The sequence below is a fragment of the Pygocentrus nattereri genome, chromosome 1, assembly GCF_015220715.1.
Source record: "Pygocentrus nattereri isolate fPygNat1 chromosome 1, fPygNat1.pri, whole genome shotgun sequence".
Lineage (NCBI taxonomy): Eukaryota > Metazoa > Chordata > Actinopteri > Characiformes > Serrasalmidae > Pygocentrus > Pygocentrus nattereri.
Genome location: NC_051211.1, coordinates 10474125 through 10487511, shown reverse-complemented (window position 1 = coordinate 10487511; position 13387 = coordinate 10474125). Strand labels below are relative to the sequence as shown.

Genomic DNA, 13387 nt, shown 5'->3' with positions numbered 1-13387 from the left:
GCTTCAGTAGCAAGACATATAATTGCACATAAACTTACATAAACAATGCAGAAAAATGCATAATAGAAATAAATCTAGACATAAGTTCAAGTACAAGAGAAATAAAATAAAGTATATCTATTTATATATTTACATGGCATATGAGACAATGTATAGTGAAAGTGTCATTACAGTAATTGTTGTGATATATTGCAGTGTGTATTAATCGAAGAGGAGATACAGTGATGTGGTTCAGCACAGTTCAGCTAGCAGGAGATCAGTACCGTATATTGCATAAACCTTGCATTCACAATTAACACGAACATGCTTCAGTACCACAAATGTGTTTACATGGACTTAATAATATGAACATAATCGGATTTCTTCAGTTGTCTGATTATTCAAATGATCATGTAAACAGCACACTCCGATTTCTTAGATCGGAGTAAGGTCAATTAAGAAATCTGATTATTAAGAATTAAGAAATCTGAATAAGAAATCCGATAAAGAGAGCTGGATTTTAGCTCAGTAATCAGATTTCTCAGTGTATGCAAACTCTTACTCTGATTTCTTTCGGATTTCTCAGTCAGTGCACGCACACAACAGACCTTCACACAACAGATATTCTTCATCTTCTAGATGACGTGTGTTCATATTTTCAGATAAAGTCTCACAATGTTTTAAAAAAAAAAAAATGGCATGAAGTTTGAGTTTTACATTACGTTTACCTCACGTCTACTTCTGTGAGTTTATTGGCTGGTTGTAAAGCAGAAATCCAACTACTGCCTGATTCATGTAGACTTGGAGTTTCCCATTATCTGATTACCCAAATGCATTAAAACACAAACAGTTTACTGACAAAATGTAGTTTTCAGCAAGTATTGGATTATTATGTGCATGTAAATGCATTCAGTGATTACACAAAAGATGCAACATCAGGGTTCATACCCTTTTAAACAATTATATGACTTTTCCATGACATAAAATTAAATTTCCATGCCAAACATGGAATCATCTATTTATCATCTATACTAGTACACCGTGAAACTGACATACTACTTTTTAATGAAACATTTAATAGACAAAGGCCATTTCATTTTGCGCACTTTACTCATGGCATCCTTGATGGTTTGCATTTAATTCATTTGCTTAAAATCCATAAAATAAGGCAACTCAGGAAGCATGCACTGATTAATGTTAAACTTTAATATCACCTGATAGCATGACGAATTTTAGCAGTAACTGTGCAGCACTAATTTAACATACACATGGCTGTTCCAAGAGAAAGAACCTAAATTATCTAAATATTAATTGAAAATGTAAATATTATTAGCTAAAATTATTATTAGTCAAAACGCAGTTTAAATGGAATGACTGTGTGAAATTAATATCTGACACTCGTACGGATATCTGCACCAACTTATCCTCATTGAACAGATCTGTTCTTTCCTCAATACATTAACATTCCATAATTTCAGAGCCTATACATTTAGACTCTTCCTTCATCCCATTCTCACGTTAAAACATGTCTATCGGTTTAGCGTCTTGTCATAACACACATGCGTTGTGCAAGTACGCTCATTGTGATTAGATGGATATGGCTCTCCATTTCTTTTCATTTAGCGCAAATCAAATGAGCTACCAAGAACAAAGACATTTCTTTAGCCCGGCAAATGAGTCATCATGAAGTTCAGTCTGGGAGGGATTAGATTTACATGTGTGGGGGGCAATGTATTTATTAGGCTTCTGAAGTTTCTCACTGATTTTAGGCCTGTTCTGTAACAAGGGTCAGTTCAAAGACTGTATAAAAACAAAGACTGTATAAAATCAAATGAATGAGAGTAACTCAGCAGGTAGCTTGTCATTTCTTAATGTAGCTACAGCATGTGATGTTTGTTTAGCCACCGCGGAGCAGACTGAGCGCTGTGAAGGCTGAAGGCTGAGTTACATTCACAGCAGACTGTCTGCACAGACAGCATGTGAAACCTGAAGCGAACACATTTGTATTTATAGTAGTGCTTCCGTCGTTGCAGTTTTCTATGTAATATGGTAGGATACAATTGCCTGTAGAGGGGACCCTGCTCAGCAAATCTCCCTTCAAATTCATTCATTTTGAATGAAGGGTGGAGAGCACAAAGTTTTAAAACTTTGGAGGTGCATGACCACAGCCAGTGCGCGGGGTCGGAGGTACCATCTGTGTTGTGCATGCACCCTCGCGCCACTGACAATGCGCTAAGTACAAACCAAGCTTGATTCATAGTGCTAGTCATGCAGGTCTTGGTGTGAGAAGCAGCAGCGATGTGTTTTTCCTCTTACATTTGGCTTGTTAATTCGTCTTCTCCAGTGTTCAAATGTCAAAACACTTTCCACAAAACACGTCTGAATGTTACACATTAACTATCTGAGATTCATATTAACAACCTGTAAGTAAAGCTGGTCCACATGCAGATACGGTAGTCTCGACGCTTTTCGTCATCTAGACTCCTCACTGCTCCAAGTGTGATGATCTGATGAACCACAATGGGGAAAAGTCAAGGAAATTCCTGGAAAACTTGGAAATCAAATCCCTTGGAATACAGAATTCCATGACTTTTCCAGGATTTTCATGACTGTACAAACCCTGAATATGCAAATAACCAATCAATGATTTGCACTGTGTGTTGTGAGCATCCTGACCAATCTATACGGTTCAAGCTTTCACCATGTCAAATGATCATATAGCTTTTCTTGAGTGATTCTCTGCTGGGCTTATCATAGCTGCAATAAGAAGTAATACAACTGCAGTACCGATATTTTGTCTATTGTGCAGCACTAATATTTATAGGAGTGAGGAATAAAAGTCTGGACCTGCCACCAGTTATTTATGATAGAGATGATAACGATTATCATGACCATTTTGATTACAGAGGTAATACTAGTGGTGGTCACCAACCTTGGCACCTTCTTTCCCTGCAGTTCCAGGAAGACCTTGCTCGCCGGGAGGTCCTGGTGACCCAGGGTGGCCTCTGTCACCTGTTGGTCCAGTTTCCCCAGTTTTGCCCTAAGAAAAGGCCATAGCACATCACTCTCAGTGTTTCAGGTCCAAGTCATCCAATTACAAGCAAGTGCTACTGTCTTCGCTGTAAAGTCCACTGAAAACTCACCTGTGGTCCGACCACTCCAGCAGGTCCTGGTGGACCTGTCTTTCCTTGGAACCCCTGTGTGAAGAAACATGACAGTCAGCTCTACATTGTCACCTCATTTACAAAGCAAATATTAGCAGATGCAGGCACTTTGTGTTTGACTTGTGCAAATCTAACTGCCTCCAGTAACTTTACACAACAGTTTATCACAATCGACGCTGAATGCACCCAGCTGTGGCAGACTGGTAGCACTAAGCACAGTGCGAAAAAAACTGCTCCTAATTATGCTCCCTCTTTTCTGAAACTACTAATATGTCATATCTGACTCACTGGCTCCCCTCGCTGGCCTGGATGACCTGGCAATCCATCCTTTCCTGGTGGGCCCTAAAAAAAAGGCAGGTAGAGCTTAGAGTAGAAAACACACACTATTCATTTATACCCTCACAGAACAACAACATCCCCCCCACCCCCACCCCCCTAACTGATTAATGTGTGTTGCTTACATTTGGTCCCTTGTGTCCTGGCTCTCCATTCTGTCCCTGCAGTCCTTGAGGGCCCTGTGAGAGCAGAGCAGCGGGAAAATAATGTATTTTTAGTTTATCAGGTCATTTCACAGCCTTGGTACGCTGGCCAGATTCATTAGTGGAAGAGTCTGTAGATGCATTTTGCTTACTGTACGTTTAACACATCATCTGTAAGTTTAACATATCATCACTGTCATATCAAAACCCAGCTGTCCTTTACATTCATCACCTGCTCATTGGCTTCTATTATCTAAATTAGTGGGTTTTCTGTTTTTTTCTGTTGTTCTTTGCATTCATTTAGACAGAACGCTGCAAAAGTCAGAGACCACATTTTAATTTATATCATTTCCAGTTAAAACTGCCATTAAAAAATATAAGATATTCATTTTTCAGCAGCAGAAAAACAAACAATTAACAGAAAATTACATGAAGCCTTCAGCAACTAAACACAATATCATGTTTTTAAACATTACTGTTCCCACCCTTTAACTTTCTTACAGTTTCTATTCTTTTCAGAACACTTGCTTTCAGTTTTTAAATAAAGCCTGCATGTATCAAAGTTCGGTCTTAGAAGTTGGTTGTATTTTATGGCGATCAAGACCAGTTTTGGTGTTTAAGTGCACATTTTTGTCTGTTTCCTTCTGTCTCAGCTGCTTCCTAGCTGTCTTCTTGACAGTTACACATCCTTTTAGACTTCTAGTGTTGGGTTGTCTTCTCACAGTGGAAGGATGGACAGAAACACCTGTAGATTGTTTTTAGATCTGAAGCAGCTTGATTTTCTCCCCTCTTTAAGATAAAAGCTTCATTTCCTGTTTATCTGATGGGGGCAGTTTTGGTGGTCTACCAAGAGAAACCTGTTTTTTCACTCATACCTTTCACCTTTTCCTTCCATATGTAAGTGGATTACATGATATCTCTTCATAATTATCTCCTTCACCCATTTTGAACATTTTTAAGTAATCTGAAGGCGGCTGAGGTGAGTTTGTGTAGCTGCCTGTGTGAATGTTAGTGTGTTTTTGAAGGGGAACATAATGTTAGTGAAGTCTTTGGGGACAGCTTTATGAAGGCACAGCTGGAAAGACGGAAGACTTAAAGTGGCAGTCTGGTGGACAAAAGTAGACACTGGACAAATTAAATATTGATAGTTTTGATATTATATTTAGTGTTGGATTCTTTGGCGTCATTGTCTGCTTAATATATCGCTGCTGTCAGAACTAAACCTCATATCTCCATTTTTTGTCGTTTTTTGGTTTTTTGGCATAATTTGAAAATACCTGTTGTTCTTTACATTGCGTGTAAATTTCATGATGAATGGGCCAAAAGAAACAGTCCAAATTACTTGAAAAAAAATTGGGTTCCATTCACTTACATTAACAGTAAAGTAGGTTTTTTGCTTCTCCTGTAAAGTTACCATTTTGGAGATACGAGGTTTCGTTCCGACAACAGCGATACATTCCCTGTTTTTTTTTCTGAATGACTTGGACAAGTATGACCGGAAATTAAACAAAAAGAGGGGTCTCCTGACTTTTTCACAGCACTGAGCAGTTAGAACATTTCCTTCTCTGATTAACTCAGCATTTCAGAGACAGTGTTTTGTTATCACTGTGACTAAATGGTCCCATATTTTGCGGCTAACCGAAGGGCGAGAGGAAAAATATTCCTGTGGTGTCTTGAGTTTCAGGCTATTAATATAACGGAAGAGTGAAACCGCAGCCTAAACCTATTCAACTCTCATTATAGGACAAAAAGAGTCAGCATGGTAAAAACTCTGGAGGTGAATGACCTTGGTCGATTACAGACTTGGTGTTATAACATGTTTGTGACATTGAGAAAAAACCCTTCCTTAAATGGATGAGACATACCCTGTCCCCCATGGGACCCGGTGGGCCGTCGTGGCCGGCGGAGCCCTGGTAAGACAAAGGGAAGGAAGTGCAGTGTGAATTTTAAATGCAAGGAGCACATCATGTATTCGGAAGATTTCCTTTTATTGGAACATCAGTCTACAGTATTTCAGGCCCACTTTACACAGTGCCTTTTAATAGCACTCTCATTTTTATAGAGCTGCAGAGTGCACTGTACGAACTGTTAAAGCCCATAATTGGCAGAGGATGGATGCCTCACCTTGGCCCCAGGTGCTCCTGTAGCTCCTCTGGCACCTCTGCCTCCACGTGCCCCCTGCGGCCAAAAAACATCATCATATAAAGTCATCCAGTAACAAAAAAAATATTTGCTGTACAATAAACAGTTTTCATGCAGTATAGATATTGCTTTTGTGTGGAATATGCAAATGAGTCTCTAATCAATCACATCCTTATCAATCACAGTTCAATATGGGTGTGGATGTTGAGGAATCAAGGAGTTCTTGTTATGAAATAATGCAGGCCCATCATTAATCATCTCATAGTACTGATGCACCAGTGCATTTTTGAAGTACTCCGGGGCCTTTTCCAATTACAATTTGAAGCAATATCACCACAATACTAAATTATTTTTTAAATTAAATTTAAAGAAGAGGCAGAGACTGGCACTCGAGTCAGTGATTTGGACTCAAGTCACAATTCAGAAATATGAATTGCAACTTGCTGTAACGGGGGGCGAGGAGGCAGACACATATGCGGAGATAAGCGACGTTTAATATGGGCTAATCCAGGGTCATAGTCTAAACAGTCCAGGGTCATAGAGCCAACACGGATTGATCAGGGGGCAGACATGACAGAAGCTAGAATCAAACAGTACAAACAGAACAAACAGTACATAGACCAGTACAAAGACCAGCCAACACAAAGGGCAAACACGGGGCTTAAATACACAGGGTAAACGAGGGACAGGTGGGAAACAGGTGGAAGCAATCAGGGTGGAGTCACGAAATGAGGGGGCTGGACTAAAAAACCAAAACAAAGAACACACGGGCTAAACCAAAACACAACACGAACATATGGACAGGACTGGGAGGGGCCAATCGTGACACTTGCCTCAGCCAAATTTGACACTCTAAATAAAAAGTTTTCAGTCAGTTTGTGACTGTTTGGGGCAATCATGCACTTTGATGCCATCTGCTCACAGTCGAGACTGCAGACCCGACTCGGACTCACATCTCAAAGAATTAAGACTCAATTTGGACTTGAATCTCAGAGATTGGAGGCTCAATTCAGAATCACACACTTAAGACTTGAAACTTGATACAGACTCGCAACTCAGAGACTTAAGACTCGACTTGGACTCACACCTCAGAGACTTGAGACTTGACTCGGACTCACACCCTTAAGACTTGAAACTTGTTTCGGACTTGCATCTCGGAGACTGAAGATATGACTGAGGCATCTGCGTCAGAGACTAGAGACTTGACTTGGACTTGCACCTTGGAGAATCAAAGCTTGCATGGACTCGCAGCTCTGAGACTCTACTCGGACCTAAGAGACTTGACACTTGGATTCGTACATCAGAGACTCGAGACTCAATCTGGACTCACAACTCAGAGAATCAAAGCTTGACTCAGACTCCCACTTCAGAAAACTGAGGCTTGACTCGGACTTCGACCTCAGAGACTAGGGATTTGATTCAGACTCATGCATTGGATGCTTGAGAATCAACTCAGACGAACACCTCAGAGACTGAAGACTCGATTTGGACTCATACCTCAGAGACTGGATACTCGACTTAGATTCGCACTTCAAAGACTGGAGACTTGAGTCGGATTCACACCTCAGAAAAGTGAGGTTTCACTCGGACTTGCACCTCTGAGACTAGAGACTTGACTTAAACTCACACCTCAGAGACTTGAGACTTGACTCAGCCTTGAGTCTCAGAGAATCAAAGCTTGACCTGGACTTGCACCTCAGAGACTGAAGGCTCAACTTGGACTCAAACGTTAGAGACTCGAGACTAGGCTCAGACCCAGATGTCAGAGACTTGAGACTAGGCTCAGACCCAGATGTCAGAGACTCAATACTCAACTCTGACTCGTCCCTAGACCCAAGGCCTGACTCGTATTAGTATAAGGTGAATTATGAAGATCTCTGGACAGGGATAAACATTTGCAGGCTTCACATGTATTTCAAATGCTCAGATTAGCTATATATTTCAGGTCGGGTATGTAAAGCGAACGTCAGGGAAGTTTCCATAGTACTAACAAGATCAGTATGAAAGTGTACAGGATTTTTACTCTTACATTTGATCCCCTTTCACCTGCTTCTCCAGACTGACCAGCGGAACCCTGCAAAACAAGACCAGACAAAAAAAGACGAGGAATGAGCACGCTAGCATGCATGTGCAAACAAACCATATGGAGAAGAGCATGTATACCTTATCTAAAACACCACTGTCTTACCCTCTTCCCTTTCTCTCCGTTCGCTCCTGCCACTCCGGGAAAGCCAACCGATCCCTGTAGGCCAGTGTAGAGGCTAATCAATTAGTGTATTTCGCTCATTAATCAACCTCCACATTTAATTAACCACGAATTAACCTCTGGAATCACATTACCATAAATAAACCTAACATTAATTGTTGTCTCTGATAAGCTATTAATAAAACAAGGCCTTTAATGGCCATTAATTGCCCTTATTTAAATGTAATATTGAAATATTAATGTGCCAAGAGATTCAGTCACTGCTAATGTTATTAGCTTGTTTTGTACATCACACATAGGTTAGCATGACCACTCACTCACCTTAGAGCCTTGTCTTCCCGGATATCCAGGTAATCCTGGAACACCAAGTTTGCCCTAAGACATAAAAAGGAGAGTCATTAGTATGTGTTTAAAACTATCCTCAACAACACAACCATCTGTAGCCTGGAGTCCAAGACACTATAATAGGCCTCATTCTGGTTGGACAGGATGTTCCTCTATTTCCCCCCATTACTCAACACAATGCTAGCAGCTGTCCGTTAGCTGACATAACAGAAATTGTGGTTATTTTTGTCCTCCAAGTGCACTGAGATAAATGAAAAATAAAATTGTGCAACTAGCTGTGTAATATCTATGTAATTACATGTGAATGACAATGCAATGTAGGTAAAATACATAGTAAAACAGTAGTAATGACAATAATAACTCTAGACTTCTAACGTTTGACTTCCAGAGGATAAAACACTTCCAAAGTTCCACTTCCTAAAAAATGCACCTGAGCATGACATCTTACAAAAGAATGGCCACTTTCTTCACCTTTTCTCCAGCAATCCCTAGAGGTCCAGCCTCTCCAAGAGGTCCTGACTGACCTTTCGGCCCCTCTGGTCCGTCCTCACCGCGGGGTCCAGCAGGCCCAATGTCACCCTGTATCACCACAGACATACGCTTACTTCCACTGTCCTACAGTACACAATCCACTGGCAGCTGAATAGAACGGATGATGTTTGAAGTAGAACTTATAAGTGGTTCTTACTCTGTCTCCATCAGTTCCCATATCACCTTTGGCCCCCGGGAAGCCGTCTTCGCCCTGCCGCAAACGGAGGAGAATCACTCATCTATCACTAACAGAACTCCTCACTATATTACACACTGAAGCTTTTTTCTATGACTGAGGAGAAAATATGAATTTCGGGGGCGAGAGTTATAGAAAACAATTTATCTCGCGTTGCCGCTATCGGCACGCAACACCACTACCACTTATATCTGCCACGATAAGCAAAGAGAGTAACCTCTATTCTCCTGGGGTTTTTTTTTTAGTTTTATACACACACACACACACACACACACACACACACACATATATGTATATATATATAGAGAGAGAGAGAGAGGACAGAGAGAGAGAGAGAGAGAGAGCGAGAGAGAGCGAGAGAAAGAGAGAGAGAGAGCGAGAGAAAGAGAGAGAAAGAGAGAGAGAGAGAAAGAGAGAGAGAGAGAGAAACAGAGAGAGCAATTTTGCTTCGTACCTTTTCTCCTTTGCTTCCTTTCAAACCTCTCACCCCATCAGCGCCCTGTTAAAAAAGAACAAAAGGCATCAGCGAAGGCCAGAGGCCAGACTCAGCATGCAGTGTCTGCTCTGATAGGTCGGAAAACATTGACCTCCAAACAAAAAGTCTTACATACTGATGTCTCCAACAGAACATTAAACCGGCCAAACAGACCAAACACAGCCGTCATCACACGATACAAACCAGGTTCCAACAGGCAGCCAAGATTGCAAGCACTGAAAAAATGCTACACTGAATTTACTTGTTTCAAATTTGCACAGCATCAGACATTAAAACTGACCTTGAAAAAAAGTGGTCAATTAAAAATGAAAACTTACACTAACAGGTTCTAGCTATTACGCTGATAAAGTACATACTAAAACAGGTTATAAATACTTGGAGCATCAAGGTGATCAGAACAAACACTACATATCACTGTGATGTCACACATGTGACCTGCAAACTGGAATCACCTTCATGTACCACAGTGAGTCATATGCTGTAGAATGACAAGATTTGCTGACATAAAGAATAAGAGCCCAGTAAAACTCCTGCGAGAATCACTGCTTTCTTTTTAAGGCCATACTCATATTTTCCTGGCTCATACCTAAGACTTGAATATAAGCGTAACTGCTGTGGATTTCAACTATGCAACTGACTTATCTGTTCAAAAAATGCCTCCTCTGTCTGTTTCCTTTCTCCTGAAGAGTCACTTGAGTCCATGGACTGTCTAGAGGACTCCCATGAGTTAGCGGGAGATCACATGACTCTCCACCCATCACCAGCTACCAATCAACATTCATTCCAGTGCTCCTTCTCTCTGGAAATCTAAACGTCACCCCAGTTTGATATTTCATTTACATTATTTAGTTAGTATACAAGCCTGAGTTTTAATTTAGTTCATTGCAAAGTATTGCCAAACCTTTTTGTTCCATACTGAGTGTTCTTTTGTCTGAAAAGTCTTTACTGTGTATGGCCTGTTTTCTGACTTGCCCTTTCATGTTTTGCCCTTTTTGGTTGAATTGCTGTGTATTATTCGCTTTCTTGGTTTTTGATCCAGGACTGTTTTTCGCTTTCTCTCAATGTCCCTCTTCTTTTCGTTATCCTGCTCTCTGGTATTGACCCAAGCCTGTTATAACTGCTCTCTCTGTAACAATCCCAGTCAAGTAAGAGCAAGTATGAGTAAATGTGTAAAACAATTGCTAGATACTGTCTTTTGGGACACCACATTTATTATAAATAGAGATGTACTACTGGCTTCAAAGCCCTGCGATGGACTGGTGTCCTGTCCAGAGTGTATCATGCCTTCTACACAATGACTACTGGGATGGGCTTCATGTCTGCCCATGACCCAGAAAGACAAGCGGTTTAGAAGATGCGTGTGTGTGTACTGCCTTCAAAATGGTGCATAGTGCTTGGACCCCAATGATTGCTGTTTGTATAGACGGTCCTTAAATTCTCATAGTGGTTACAACATCCCATTGAAGTCAATGAAATCAATGTCAGACAAAAACGAAGTGGTAGCCAACTGTCTTATTACTTTCAATGAACATAGCTCTCTTTTCACACTGTGATGTCAGCGCTCATCAGCAGTGTTTAATAATAGCTTAACAATAACTTTTTCTAAAAGAAACTTTAAACATGAAGCCAAGCCCTGAAGCTAAATGTACCTAAACTATTAGCCCAAAGCTGCTTCGTGTTAATAAAACCTTTGCTTGTTTTTTTCTCAACTGTGAAAAATCACAGTGAAAATCAATTATCGTTGAAAAATATCAACAGAAGGCAGTGTGTCCCAAACTTTTGACAGGCAGTGTATAAGGACAACGTTTACTGACATGCAGACATGGACATCACTCTGTGCTGCTATTTCTTCTGTCCATTAGCAGTTCTTGGGCTGCCACATTGTTTCCCTGGGAGACGAAAGCACTCTACCTGAGCCTGTCAGCTGCCAATCAGTTTCAGGCTTAGCGCCAACGAGAAGTCCTCTAAACTCCATGCCTTGGATGTCTCCGGCAGTGTTTTGGAACAGACAGTGCAAAGCTATTATCTCAAAGCCAATCTCACCTTCACTCCGCGGGGTCCTGGGTATCCAATTGGTCCCTGTGCTCCAACTAATCCCTGAAAAAATGAAAAAAAAACTTCAGTGGTGTTTACAGTATGAGAAAGTATATTGAGCTAGCAGAAGAGGTGAATGATACACTCTATACACATATATATACCTATACACTATATATTGTGGCGGTGGAGAGATGGAGACACTGTGACCACTCTGCGCCTGGGGTTTGTGTATGTGTCTTGTTGGGTTTCCCGGTCAGTGTGTGTCGGCCCCTCCCCCCGGCCGAGCCACTATAAATATATATATATATATATATATATATATATATATATATGAATCCACAACTCCAATTCCAATAAAGTTGTGATGTTGTGTAAAACATAAATAAAAACAGAATACAATGATTTGCAAATCCCCTTCAACCTATATTCAGTTGCATACATACAGTTGCAACTTCTTTGGAGCATGTTGCAGGCATCAAATTCAAAATGAGTGAATATTTGCAAAAAACAATAAAGTTTGAACATTAAATATCTTGTCTTTGTAGTGTATTCAATATAGGTTGAAAAGGATTTGCAAATCATCGTATTCTGTTTTTATTCACGTTTTACACAACGTCCCAACTTCATCGGAATATACATACACAATATGGTTCCTGTCTTAACAAAATCTTGTATTTCCAAAGGGTAACTTCCCAGTTAGTGTACCTGTTATTTTAACACTGTTATAATCTTCCAAATAATTCTGGACCATTTCTGTTGGTCCAATCATCATGAAATATTAACAAAAACAGTAAAAGATGACAAAAAGGGAGAGAATGGGGGCAGTTGTGGGTTGGAAATTAGGGAACCAGCCTTGCAACCGAAAGGCCGCCAGTTTGATCCGCTGAACCAATAGCACATGACTGGGGTGCCCCTGAGCAAGGCGTCCAACCCCCAACTGCTCCCCGGGTGCTGCAAATAGGGCTGCCCACCGCTCCGGGCAAGTGTGCTCACTGCCCCTAGTGTGTGTCTTCACTAGTGTTTATGTTGGTGTTTCTCTGCACAGATGGGTTAAATGCGGAGGTGAAATTTCCCCGTTGTGGGACTAATAAGGGTCTCTTAATCTTAATATAAGGTTCTGCTCTGACAGTAACAATATATAACACACAAATATTAAATGTGATATTATTAAGTATTATTATTATTGTTATTGCCAACAGGGATCGGAGGTTCACTCTTTCTGGTACAGATTACTGATTACTTGTTAAAACCTGTAATCTGTAACCTAATCCAAAGGATTGCTATATTAAAATTACTTGTCTTTTTAAAGTCATACAATTAAATAAAGACAAAAATAAAAACAATTTTATCTTAACACAAGGCAACCGCACTGTTGAGGTATGGAATAAAGCAAGCTTCATTTGGAGTAAATATGAAATACTGGAATATTGTGCCCCCTCAGTTTTACATTCCCATTTTGCCCAGCACATTTACTTTCCCTTGAAACTGCACTAATGGAATTTAGATGGATTTTCTAACTGAGCACGCCATTTAGAAGCCTTACTCAACATTATGAGCTGCGTGTTCACAGCCTGGTTCATTTTCTGTGATGTATGGAAAGATTTCCATCCCAACTCAGTGTTAAATATCTGACTAACAATGTTCCCAAGAAAATTATAAGACTCCATCACTCCCAATGAACGAATGTAGTGAAAGAAACGGTGGAGGAATAGAGGAATTTACCACTTAGATCCAGAAGTGAAATACTTAGTTTTATCAGTTACACGTTAACATTATTGTTAAACAAAGTAAACACTTGTTGGGAGACGTCTT

At 40.4% G+C, this 13387-nt stretch overlaps 1 protein-coding gene across 1 annotated transcript in view; it reads right to left on the bottom strand.

Annotated features, from left to right (window-relative positions):
- col5a3a (collagen, type V, alpha 3a) overlaps window positions 1–13387 on the bottom strand; it is a 146908-nt gene that overhangs the window by 44267 nt on the left and 89254 nt on the right. Inside the window, exons 27-39 of the mRNA XM_037543870.1 lie at window positions 11582–11635; window positions 9497–9541; window positions 9004–9057; window positions 8787–8894; window positions 8292–8345; window positions 7953–8006; window positions 7794–7838; window positions 5747–5800; window positions 5488–5532; window positions 3605–3658; window positions 3432–3485; window positions 3123–3176; window positions 2912–3019 (exon numbers count right to left, since the gene is read on the bottom strand). Of these exons, the coding sequence (XP_037399767.1) occupies window positions 2912–3019; window positions 3123–3176; window positions 3432–3485; window positions 3605–3658; window positions 5488–5532; window positions 5747–5800; window positions 7794–7838; window positions 7953–8006; window positions 8292–8345; window positions 8787–8894; window positions 9004–9057; window positions 9497–9541; window positions 11582–11635 (783 nt within the window). The remainder of the gene's footprint in view (window positions 1–2911; window positions 3020–3122; window positions 3177–3431; window positions 3486–3604; window positions 3659–5487; window positions 5533–5746; window positions 5801–7793; window positions 7839–7952; window positions 8007–8291; window positions 8346–8786; window positions 8895–9003; window positions 9058–9496; window positions 9542–11581; window positions 11636–13387) is intronic.